The sequence below is a fragment of the Miniopterus natalensis genome, chromosome 10 (assembly GCF_054644295.1).
Source record: "Miniopterus natalensis isolate mMinNat1 chromosome 10, mMinNat1.hap1, whole genome shotgun sequence".
Taxonomy (NCBI): Eukaryota; Metazoa; Chordata; class Mammalia; order Chiroptera; family Miniopteridae; genus Miniopterus; species Miniopterus natalensis.
Window position 1 is genome coordinate 7240956 of NC_142090.1, and position 13348 is coordinate 7254303.

The 13348-nt window shown below is 40.8% G+C and overlaps 1 protein-coding gene across 1 annotated transcript; it reads left to right on the forward strand.

Moving 5' to 3' along the window:
- Positions 1-257: 257 nt before the first annotated feature.
- On the forward strand, positions 258-1202 carry LOC107523813 (olfactory receptor 9A4-like). Its single transcript, XM_016195502.2, has one exon. The coding sequence runs from the start codon at positions 258-260 to the stop codon at positions 1200-1202; it is 945 nt and encodes a 314-aa protein (XP_016050988.2).
- The last annotated feature ends 12146 nt before the right edge of the window (positions 1203-13348 follow it).

Genomic DNA, 13348 nt, shown 5'->3' on the forward strand with positions numbered 1-13348 from the left:
GGAAAGACAAGGGTTTCTCACGCCAGCAGAGAAGAAGCTGTCTTCACCCGTTCCCGACAGCGAGCCTTGAGCTAGGTTGAAGAGGCCTGTTTTTGAATTTAGGCCTGTCTGTGCAGAGCGTAGCAGGACAAGCAGCTCCCCTGGTCATCAGTTTCTCACCCTCACCTGTCTTCCTTCTCCTGTGAGCAGGATCGTGTGGAGCAGTGTTGCCTCTCTTTTGATTTCTGTGTTTCACAAGGAGCAGAAACAAGGACTGAATGGTGAGCAATCACTCCAATGCCGCTGAATTCTGTCTCCTTGGCTTCCCTGGGTCCGAGGAGCTGCACCATCTCCTGTTTGCTACCTTCATCTTCCTCTACTCAGTGACATTAATGGGAAACACGGTCATCATCGCGATTGTCTGTGTTGATAAACGTCTGCGGTCCCCCATGTACTTCTTCCTCGGTCACCTCTCCGCCTTGGAGATCCTGACCACATCCATCATCATCCCTGTCATGCTCTGGGGCTTGCTGCTCCCTGGGGTGCAGAGAATATCTCTGGCTGGATGTGTCGCCCAGCTCTTCCTGTACCTTGCTGTGGGGACCACAGAGTTTGCATTGCTGGGAGCGATGGCCGTGGACCGTTACGTGGCTGTCTGTCACCCGCTGAGGTACCACGTCATTATGAACAGCCACACCTGCCTCTGGGTGGTAGTTGTGTCGTGGCTGTTTGGGTTCCTTTCTGAAATCTGGCCGGTCTATGCCACGTTTCAGCTCACCTTCTGCAAATCAAACCTGATAGACCATTTTTATTGTGACCGAGGGCAGCTGCTCAAACTAGCCTGTGATGACAGCCTTTTCACGGAGTTTATTCTTTTTTTAATGGCCGTTTTCATTATCGTCGGTTCTCTGATCCCCACAGTTGTCTCTTACACCTGCATCATCTCCACCATCCTCAAGATCCCCTCGGCCTCTGGCCGGAGGAAAGCCTTCTCCACGTGTGCCTCCCACTTCACCTTTGTGGTGCTGGGCTATGGCACCTGCCTCTTCCTCTACGTGAAGCCCAATCAGACCCAGGCGGCCGAGTACAACAAGATAGTTTCCCTGCTGATCTCTGTGGTGACCCCTTTCCTGAACCCTTTCATCTTCACCCTCCGGAATGACAAAGTCAAAGAGGCCCTTAGAGATAGTGTGAAAGGCTGCTGTCAACTTGTTAAGGATTAACTCTTAGTCAGTTTTAGGTGGTATGATCCCTACTGTGGATTATTTAGTTAACTTAGGAAAATCTAAGTCCTCTAGTAACATTATCATCGTTACAAAAATCAAACATTGTGCGCCACTCCTGACCATGTCATAGAAGCAGACAAGACAGGCAACAATGAGACACACGCTCAGCCCACTAGAATCTTGTAACCTCAGTTTCTCCTTTCTTCCACTGATGAACTCCTTGTGGTGTGGGAGGAACTAGAGAAAGCATATACATACCTTTGTGGAGAGTTCTATTAGCCCAATTAATTTGCTTATAATTCATTTCTGCAAATAGGTTACCTGGGGGAGGTAGGAAGCGAGGAGGGAAGTGAGATGAAAGATGGCATAATCAGGGTACAAAGGGAGAGAGACTCACTTCGTTCTTCATCAACGGCTGCTAGGTCTTGTCCTATATTTTTATGCAGTTTCTCGACAAGATGGCCATATGCATTTTGAATATCCCCATGGTTGTGTATTTTATCATCCTGGCCCCATTGCTGCTGCCAAGTAAATATAGTGTTTTATACCCTTTGCCACAGCACCAGTCTAGAGTAGTGATGTGGAGATTGGAATGCTTCTCATCCTGAAAATCTTGGTGCTATAAAGAAGAAAATATTTGGGAATAAGAATGGGGGTGGGGTTCCATTTGTTACACTTCAGCATATTGCTGACACCCTTCCTCTTTGTGGCATGTATGGAGATAGGCCCAAAGGAGAGAGGCTCACTGCCCTCGTATATCGTTTCTTTGGTTCTTCAACATGTCATTACCCATGCCTCTCATCTCCCTGACTTTCTTGCCCTTTGCCCGTCCAACAACTTTCCTGTTCTTTTTTCCTCTCTCCCTTTGTTCTCCAGTTCTCACATTTCTCTCTTTTTTTTCCCCCCTTCCCCTCATTTCACCATGAGTCAAGGCTCTGATCTCCCACTCCTAACACATTCCTGTCCCCCCTCTCCTCCTTCATCAACATTTCCATTCCTCTCCTGTACCTCCAGTGATGCAGTGTTCCAAACCACCCCTCTGAATGCCCTAGTTGTATTTCTCAGATAAATCTAAGGAGAGTAGGAAATTCCTTTAGCTGAGTTTAGGATATGAGCAGAAGGAAGACTCAGGCCAAGGGTCTACCAATGGGCCATCAAACATCGCTTGTGTCAAAGCCCAGATGTTTCTATTTGGTCTTTGATTCTCAACGAAGGAAGGTTACTATCTGTATTAGTCTGCTTGGGCTGCCATAACAAAACCCCATAGACTGGGTTGGTTAAACAACAAAAATTTATTTATCACAGTCCTGAAGTCTGGGAAGTTCAAGATCAAGGTTCTGGCCAATTCAGTTTCTTGTGAGGGCTCTCTTTGTGGCTTGTAGGTGACCACCTTCTCTCTATGTTCTCTTGTGACCTTTCCTTGGTGTGTGCATATTGGGAGAGAGATCCAGCTCTGGTATTTTTTCTTATAGGGACACCAATCTTATCCAATCAGAGCCCCACTCTTATGACCTCATTTAACCTTAATTACTTTCTTAGAGGTTTCATCACCAAATACCGCTGCACTGGGGTTCAGGGCTTCAACATACGGACTTTGAAGCGGGACACAAACATTCAGTTAATAACACTATCACTTTGCCCCTGCCCTGCAATCCAAGCTTATACTCAACCAGAATGCTCACTTAATCTTCACACTGGGTGCTGGTAGACAGATATGTCTGTCCATTGGGGGCTCTAGTTTCCCCAGCTGCAGGTGTCTCCTATACAAAAATAAAACAAAATCCTCACACACGCACACACCCTCTACTATATACACACATGAAGCATTAATAACTTCTTTATTTTTTTCTCTACTCCTCACAACTGAGCACAGACATATATAATCAGATATTTAAAAACAAATACTAATTATAGGCTTTTATCTAAACTCTTTAGTTACATGTAATTAGCATGCTGTAAAAAATAAGTCTTATGTATAATTTGAGGCATGTCAGATTGAATGTGTTGCAATCTTTACTTAATTTAAACATCGGCCTCTGTTAGCATACACTGTGTTATATGGTCATAATAATAACAAAAACAAAACTAGAGACAATACTACTTCTAGAAGAAAAATTTTAATAGTTTCTCTGTAAAAATTAGTTGGTAAAAGTAAAATGCTTACCCAGGTAATATGCAGAACATATCTCTGATAAGACACTTTTTCTGTTTTATTTCCAACAGGTATTTCTCTATATCTATATTTAATGAGGCATAAGTATCAGTGTATATCATGAAAGCTAAAATGTTAAATTTTCTGTTTTATACTAATGTTTCTTATTAGAAGACAAGAAAGAAGAAGGGAGTGGTATGTAATTAAAACTTCTATGCCTTCTGTATACCACCACATATATTTATTTTCCTTGTGCCTAATTAAAATATCCCCATGTCTTATTAATATTGATAATAATTCTCAAAACTGAACAGAATACAATTTGGCTCAGATCCCTTTGACTCCAAAGTTTGATTTTTAACTTCTCTGTTATTTTGTTCCTTGAACATGAGCAAATTTTTTCAGTAGACACTGAACATAACTTTTATATTATTTGATTGGCTTTTATGTATTGAATACCTACCTACTGCATATAAAAAAACTTGGCTAAATCCTTTGGGAGCATATAGATGGAAGGGGACAATTATTGACTGTATATTTAAGTATCTTGTAATTTCTCTTTATTTTTATTCAATCCTGGCAATAACCTGTGAGGTAAGTTGTATTATGTTCATTTAACAGAAAAGGAAAGAGAGGCTCAGAGAGTTTAAGTGACTTGCCAAAGATTACTCAGCCATCAACAATATCACATTCATCAGAGTAGAAAGAAGTAAAACTCTGGGAATACTAAGTGTTGGCATGAATGCAAGAGAAGAGGAGATTTTATTTATTTCTGAAGGGAATATAAAATATTATGGCCCAAATAATTAGGTTGTACTAAAATTAGTAAACACGAACTGTGCCTATACTATGGCCAGTTTTCAAGTTTGTTGACTCTTTCTTCAGCTGTATTGGGTCTACTGATGAGCCATGAAAGGAATTCTTCATCTCTCATACAATATTTTTTCCATTTATAATATTTTTATTTGATTCTTTCTTACGGTTTTTATTTCTTTGCTGAAATTCCTCTCTGGTTTATGCATGTTGTCCACCTTTCCACTACATCGTTTAACATATTAATTATAGCTATATTACTTTTGCATTAGTGAATATTTTCTAATATAACATTTTAAATCCTTCATTGATTTTTTTTTTTCACTTTTTTTTTTTTTTTTAGTGGATGCTCTAGGGCTTACCATATACATCTTCATTTAGAATTGACTTCAGATTTATACCTAATGATGCCAGTTAGATATAGAACATTGCTCCTATATAGCTCTGAGTCCTCCCCACTTTACTGCTATTATTACACATATTATATCTATATAGCTAGAAACTCAAATACATTGTTACAGTTATTACACTATATAATTTTGAAAGAGGCTGGGAGAAGAATGAAGAATATATATAATATATATGTATACATATATATTTTTATAGTACTTGTTATATTAAACTTATTTACCCTTTCTGTTTCTCTTCATTTAGTTCTCAGATTCAAGAGGCTGTTTGGTGTGATTGTCTTACTCCAAAACAGCTTTATTCCTACCTATCTCTTTTGCACTGTTATTGACAAATATGTCACATCCCTATGTGTTATCCACTTATATATTTATCCCTATGTGTGATGCAATTATATATTTATTGTTTTATACAGATGCTTTCAAAGTAAGTTAAGAGATAGCAGGAGAAAAAAATATGCATTTATACAATCTATTATAATTACAGATTTACCTTTGTCATGCTTTATTTTTATGTGTGTGGATTCTAATTACTACCTGGGGTCACTTGCATTCAGTTGAAAGAACTTCCTTTGGTATTTCTTGTAAGTTTTCTGCTAGCAGCAAGTTCTGGGTTTGGGTTTAACCTGTGGAGCCTTTTGTCTTCATTTTCTGAAAGATAGTTTTGCCAGAAATAGGATTGTTGATTGACCATGTTTTTTCTTTTAGCGCTTTTATTCTATTACTTCACTGCCTTCTGGTCTTAATTGTATTTGATGAGAAGTCAGCTCTTATTGAAGCTGCCTTGTACATGAGAAGTGGTTTTTTCTTGTTGCTTTGCCTCTCAGCATTTTACTGTTTACTGTTTACTATGTGTTTGTGTATGGATGCCTGCGTGAATCTTATTTGAAATGTACTGATCTTCTTGGATGCGTAAATTAATTTTTTAAATCAAATTTGGAACGTTTTCAACTGTCATTTCTTTGAATATTTTTTGTACCCCTTCGTGTCTCTCTCTTCCTCTGGTTTCTCCTTACATGTGCGTTGGTGCTCTTAATGGGGTCCCATATTTCTCTGAGGTTCTGTTCATTTTTATTCATTTTTCTCTCTCTGTTCTTTGGGTTGCAAATTCCTATTGACCTGTCTTTAAGTTTACTAATTCACTCCTCAAGGGCCACAGTCTTAGGCATGCACACAGTCACCCTGAAGCGACAGTAATTTGTGACAAGGCTCTCTTTTACCGTCTCTTTCCCCGATCACACCGTTCTGACCTAATTAAGTTTGGACGTCTTTACAGAGGTATTTTTTGAGCTCAGAGTTTGCGGTTTATTCTGATGCCACCAGTCATTTCTTAGCTCCCTCTTTCTCCGGTTCTTTCTTTTAAACTAACTGGTCTGTAGTTTGCCTTGTACCTCTCATGAAGTCACCAGCCTCCTCCTTTGCTTACCACCAAAACCTCCATCGTTTTTTGAGAATGTCCCCACACTGTCCCTTCAGAGCTGGTTCTCCCTCTGGGCAAACTATCTGAGCCAGGTCCCTGGAGCCAGGGGTGGGGATGTGGTGCCACCTCTCTAAGGGATACCCCTGCCTTAGTTGTAGGGTGCGGGGCAGTAGCAGAAGCCTTTGAACTTCTTGGCTTGCCTCTCCTGGTGTGGAACCTCTGCCCTGAGTGAACTTGAGGGAGGGCTAATGATTAGGCTGAGTCTGGCTACTTCCCTAGAATCTGACTGCAGTTTACTATCAGGACCAGAGGAGAGATGAGCCACTTTTTGCTTGAGATAGTTCCTGCTTTATTATAGGTATCTTCATTATGTTTATCTCATTTTTATGAGATAGTCAATGTTAACAAACCATTATTGTTACTGCCTACCCTCCAAAGAAAGAGCCAGAACGAACCTCCAGAGACCACTATTTCCAAGTCTCACGGGTGTGCACCTTCTCAGAAGCATGTGTACAGCCCCACCTAGTGGTGGCTCTGACTGTGCAGCGGGGATACCAGGGACCTCTCAGGCCAACCTGCAAAAACAAGTCATGGTCCAGGAATGAAGTCAAAAGGAAAACACAGAACCAGAGCATCTGCTCATTTTCAGGAGTGGGGAAAGGAGTTAAAAAAAAAGTTAGAAAATTGGGGAGACCATCTTTTTTGAAAACAGCATACAATTCTGAAGCAAAGTGGATTTTCAAAAATTGTTCGCGGGAGATCCATGAACAGAGAGAGACTCAGTACCTGAGAAGAATAACAGAGCTTGTTTCCATGAACAGGAAAACACAACTGAACACCTTGTTAAAAGCCAGATTGAAGTATGGCCTTAAGAAATCAGAATAACTAAAGGGGGCTCAATACGATATTGACTCCCTCCCGAAGAGCTGAGGAACTGGGGGCAAAGGTCAATGAAATGGTTAGAACTGTAAACCCCAGACTGTTATGTCTGGGAAAACCAAGTTCACAGATACATACTTCCCTCGGTTTATTATAAACACGTTTATTGTCTGTGTGGGGATTTTGAATGGTACACATTAAATTATTTTCACTGGATATATTGAATGTCATTCATAATATAACCACAGTGTGTGGCATCCACGCCATGGGGCAGGTCTGTCATAGGCTTTGCCTGCCTCATCTTCGCCATGCCACGCACACAAAATGTTCTGACTCGTGTTAAGATTAAGGAGAAAGGAGATCTGGAAACACCGAAAAACTGCCCCGCGCTCTCATCAGTGCTCAGAGGCCAAGATTTAATTTCAGGTCTCTAATTCCAGATCTTCTTCTTTCCACTGCAGCACATTGCTTTTCTCTGAACCACTTGCATGTAAAATTTCATTTTCACGTTGCATTTGATATTAATTTCAAAAAGCACAAAAGTGTAGGAGCGAGTGAAAACCAAATGGAAACAAAAAGTACAAGTGGAAAGCAGCCTGCCTCCCACCCAGCCGCCCACTTCCTCCTCCTTAGCTCTCTCTCCAGCATCTTCTATAACTTTCCAGAGTATATAATCCACATGTATGATTAACAAAGGTTAACCTTGCTCTGGCTGGTGTGGCTCAGTTGGTTGGGTGTCATCCTGTTCACCAAAAGGTTGCCAGTTCAATTCCAGGTCAGGGCACATGCCCGGGTTGTGGGTTCAATCCCCAGTGGGGGACGTGTGGGAGGCATCTGATAGATGCTTTGCTCTCACATCGATCTTTCTCTAGCTCTCTCCTCCCACTCCCTTCCTCTCTATCTTAAAAAAAAAAATCAATAAAAAAAAAATCTTTTAAAGAAAGGAATGTTAACATCAAGTGGTAGAGTCTCCAACATTATAAGAAATTTTGTTTTTTTGACTAATGCAGAAAGTCACAAGAGGCTAATTAACTTCAACATCAAAGTCAAAACTACCTTGCTTGCTCCAATACAATTTTACAATTCAATCAGAAGTATAGCGGATTTTCAAAATAAAATGTGTTAACTCACCATTCAGTCATCTGAATAGTTTTGAATAACTACTAATGTGAGGCTTTCAAATGATTGCTTAAATTTTCTTTAAAGCTTATATGCTTGCTCAAAACTCTCCCCAAAGCTTTCAAATTACCCACAGCTTGTTTCTCTTCCCTTTCTTTTATGAAAAATATTGTTCTTATTCCCAGACCCTTTTCTTGGTCATTAGATCAACCCTTAGCCAATGACATTAATGTTGGTGGGGACACTCTCATCAGAAGAGCCTGAGCCAACAGTGCCAGTGTGGATTTTATTTCTGGATAGGTTGTGGGCCTGCTAAGCTGGTCATTTCTCTAACCAAATGCCTTAAAATTTTCAAAACGCTCCAAAACTCTTTCCCCACATGTTGTTTTGTCAGGTTGAGTCCGGTTTTCACATGCAAAGTGAATCAGGCCCCCCACACTGGGTTTTGCAGTACATTTTTGCAAGCGATCCCATTTTTAGCTAAGTCGCAGCTGAGCTTTCCTTTCAGCTAATTAGTACTTGTTCTCAAATTGGGGAGCTCTAAAGCAAACTAGGAGACGAGATGCGATTTACTTCCTCTCTACTGTCCTAAAATTAACTAAGCTGTAAAATGTGTGTTCCCTTGTTCTCCCCTTTGCCGGCCTCAGGGTTTGGCTCCATTAAAAAGCATTCGACAGGACTCGATGTTGCACCAAATCTTGCTCTTCTGATTTGGACACTAATGGGGTGCTTCCTTGCAAAATCCCAGCTCTTTGGTTTCCAAACAACCATTAATTTATTGTAAGTAGCTAATATTTAAAACTGTAGGTGATGATTAAGTAGAACAGCATGCTTTTCCTCTTCCTGAAGGTGCACAGCATTGGCCAGACCAGAATGAAGACGGTTGGTCTTGTAGTATCCAAAGCCAATCACAAGGAATGCTTCTTGAGATTAAGAGAAGAGGGAATTTGCCTACTCCTTGTATGAGCCCCGTAAGAGTGGTTGTACAGAAGAGAGTGGCCTGTGGGGGATATGAGTCTGATTTGTCCTCAAAATCAGAGGCCCAGGTTCTGGAAGATCCTTGCCCCAGAAGGAGAATGGCATGAACTATGAATGAGTTACAGGGCTCCCCTAAAGGGCCCTGGCAGCTCTTCCATGAACTTGGCTAGGCTGGGCCTTTCGATCCACGCTTTTTTATGTAAGGATATTTCAAAGTGTACATAGCCAATTTATTCAACGAGCTAAATGTAATGGGATAGAAAGAGGAAATGGCTTTATTTTCTGTCAACCTTTGCTTCTGATATGCTCCATCAGATCTCTCCTCCCTTTCTTTCCCCTGTGTGACATTTAGGGCAGATCCTGTCTCTTCCCAGTCACTTTGCTTATAAAAACAGCTTCATATTATTCATGAAGACCTAGTATCAGGTGCTGAACTGTGCGTACCAGTTTATATTAGACCTTCCATGTTGCATCTCATTTAAAGAGTTTCTTCTCTCCCGGTCATGTCTGATCAGCAACTTGGAGACTTGCAGGTGGAAAGCAGGAATGGTTTGCTCTTTCGCTCTTCCTTGCTGATCTACTCCACCCTCCATCTCTGCCTTGAGTCTCTGGTGTCAAGAAAGGGTAGGGATGGGTGGGGGGAAAGGGGCTGATGTCCTTTTATACTCTGGAGCTGTTTCTCCTTTCCTAAGCTGCTGATGCCCTTGGTGGGGTCAGGCTCTAAACGGTATGTTTCTCATTGGGCACATTTGTGGGTCCTTTAGATATCCTAAAAGGTCATGTGCATGTCACGTTGCTTAGCGATCTTCCTCCAATTCCTACACTGCTTATTCATTCTTACAGCCTCTTGATGGGCTAGAGCCTCTTCATCTAAGAAGAGAGTCCCCTTGGACTGGGAACCTTCAAGATGGCCCATACCTTCCATGGTTTCCACTTGGCATCTTTTGCCGTATCAGTGACAGGAGCGCAGTCTTACTATCACACCCATCTTTGACCAGGCAAGAGCTCTCCCTGCTCTCTCAAACTCCCAGGATGGTTGTTCATTTCTCCCTAGAATTCTGTCACCATGCTGCTTTTCCAGTGACAGCAGGATGAGTCCCTGGGGTTTTGCATCCAACCCGGGAGTGGGATAAGTAACAGACTGCTCCTGCCTCTCTGATCTCTGTGCGGGTTTTGTCTTGGAGATGCTTTTGCTTGCCTAGGACGTTGGGGAGAGGGGGACTGTAGAACTCTACCCGTATGAATTTCTTTTCTCTAGTAACTAGTCTTTATAGCCTGGATGGAGGTGAAATAAAGGTCAATGGACTATCATTCCATTTTTAATAAGTCTTGCAGAGTTGCGTCCTTCAGAATTTGTGGTACTTAACACCTATTTCCCGAGCTTTGGCCTTTGAAATTCTATGGCAATGAAAATGTCCATTTCGATATGCTGTTATATGGGGAATCAGAAAACGAGCAACTTTTCCACAACAGAAACACAACTGTAGGACAATATGACAGCTGTCCACCTTGGAGTCCACGGATTTTGTCTCTGGTTTACTTAGGTCGAAAGCTAGATGGGAAGTCCAGAGTTGGGACAAGGTCAAGGCTCATACCAAGAGAATGAATCTCTTGAGGCGAAAACTGTGATGAGACAGAGGGACATGTGGCTGGCAGACAGACAGAAACTAGAAAGTTTGGAAAGGTCTCTGTGTGAGAGAATATGGGAAGTAAAATATCCTTCCTCCACCCCTGCTCTTGTCTTCCAAACATGCTCAAGGCTGGTCCACTCCGTGTCCTCCAAGAGGCACTCCAAGAAGTGTTTTAGGGAAAATGCCTGTGGTGAGAAGAATCTTATACAGCAGCTCGGACTTAATAAAGTTCAGCAAGGCCATCGAGCCATCTGAGCTGCCCAGATCCCCTGGAACAGACCCACCTTTGTGTCCTGCCACCCACAGCCATCAGCTGGGAGCAGCCCGTGGGAGGCATGGCCCCAGTGCAGACAAGGGTAGGATTTCAGTGCAGAGCAGCTGGGCTGCCCATTCGCTGCACTCCCTGCCATTAGAGAATGACAGGCGTATTTGCATGTTCACAGCACATTCTAAACAATAAATGAATGAGTGAGTGGATGAATAAATTTTCCTAATTCTTGCTTAACCATGAAGTTACCAACCACTCTTACCTTTCCTTCCTTGCTGAGTTTCCTGAAGTAGAAGTAGCACCCACGGTTACTGCTCCCGGACTTTCCATTCATTTCTTCACCCTCCCCAGAGACCATGGAAATTGCTCCAGCAAAGGCAGCCATTGGCTTCCCAACAGTCTTACTGCAGGGAATGTGTGAGCTTGGAGCTCAGAAATAAAGTCAGTCAGGACGATCGTTGCGGATACAAAGATGTGGGAACAGCCAAAACTCTGAGGGAGGAAAGGCAGGGAGGGATAAAGATTTGAAAGTTTTATAAAAGGGACAGAAGGAAAAAAAAAGAGGCAGGGAGACTAAAGGAAAGTGTGGAATTTAAAAATAACTTTCAGAATATTGAAAAATCTTTTCAGACAGGCAGCCTAGGAAAACCCAGGGACTTCTTGGGAAAAATTATCAAATCTGCCATCTTTTGGCTAATTTCAGATTTACCAAAAGAGGTCAGCAAACACATTAGTATCAACCTTTGCCCTCTCCAGAGGCAAGGTGGCTGGTTAAGGGATTTTTGCCCCTTTGCCTAGAGTTTACACAGGGCTTCCCTTTTCCAGACTACTATCTTTCTCAGGCCCTCTTCTCAGAGTTTTGCAGCTGCCTGGGCTCCTGGTGAAGGGGTGGATCACAGATTGTGTATCTTGTAATGATAGTCCTTCCATTGAAATTGCTATACCTCCCCTCTAAGTCTGAGTAATTTAATTAAAACTTCTGGCACATTAGCCAATGCAACTAGACAAGAAAAAAAAGTGCAGGTATAAAATATTAGAAAGAGGGAATAGACAAAATTAATCTTAATTTCAAATAATATGATTGCATATCTGGAAAACTCAAGAAAATAAACTAAAAGACAGTGAGATAACTAAGTAATATGGCTGGGTGCAAAATCTATATTCAGGAGTCAAAAGTCTTTACATAACCAAAAAAAAAAAAAAAAAAAAAATCCAACTAGCAAGCATAACGGAGGAAAAAGGATTCTGTTTACAGAGCAACAACAAAGAAGTAAAACATTACTAGGAATAAACTTAAGGAGTAAAGTTCAAGAATCACACAGAGAAAAGCTCAAAATGCTCCTGAGAAACACACAAAAAAGATGAACAGATGGAAAGGTGAACTCAACAATTCAAAATATCAATTCTCCCCTAAATTTATCCATTTAAAATTATACGTAGATTATAGCAAGTTTTTTTTTTTTCTAGCTAGACAAACTGATTAAAATTTTCACATGCAAATAAATGTAAGCAAGCAAAAAAGAGGGAACACAATTCTGAGAAGGAGCAGTAATGATGAGGAACTCTACCTGTAAAAAAGATTATAAAGCTATAATTAAAACACTCCAGTACTGTCATTTGGGGGAAAATGTATTATTCCACAAATGGTGAGGTAACTCAGCAGCAATCTAGAAAAAATATTTAAGTTCAATCCATTACGGCTTATCTGACCTCAGGATAAATTTCAAATGGGTGAAAGATTTAAATGTAAAAATTAAACAAAATTAACATAAGGAATGAAAGGATGTATATAGGAATAGATAAGATCTTTCTTAGTGAGACATAAAAATGGAAGTCAAAAAAGAAAAGATTGATAAACCTGACTTAATTACAAATTTAAAAAAAATCAATATGGCCCTGGCCGGTGTGACTCGGTTGGTTGAGGTCACGAGTTCGATTTTGAGTCAGGGCACATGCCAAGGCTGTGGGCTTGATCCCCAGTAGGGGGTGTGCAAGAGGCAGCCGATCAATGTTTCTCTTCTCATGGATTTTTTTTTCTCTCCCTCTCCCTTCCTCTTTCTCTCTGAAAATCAATAAAAACATATTAAAGAATTTTTTAAACAATAAAATAAAATTAAAAATTAGTATGGATACCACCTGAAACAAAATAGACAAATGACAAACTGAAGAACATATGTGCAACCCATGTCATAAAAGGTTGATTTTACCAACATATAAAGAGCTTCTACGAATCAATAAGAAGTATAACAACCCAGTAAGAAAAAAAAAATGGGCAAAAGATAAGAACATATATAGAATACTCTAACCTTTACTCATAAAGAGGTTAATGCAAATTAAAACTACATTGTGATACCATTTCCACTTATTAAATTGGCAAATATAAAAACGCTTTATAACAAATCATGGGAAAATAGGTAGTGTAAAATGAAATAACCAGCACAGTGGGTGATTTCATGATGTCTTTCAAAGTTACAAA

Excerpts from the sequence above, each read along its gene's own strand:
- LOC107523813 (XM_016195502.2), top strand. The coding sequence starts at position 258 with ATGGTGAGCAATCACTCCAATGCCGCTGAATTCTGTCTCCTTGGCTTC.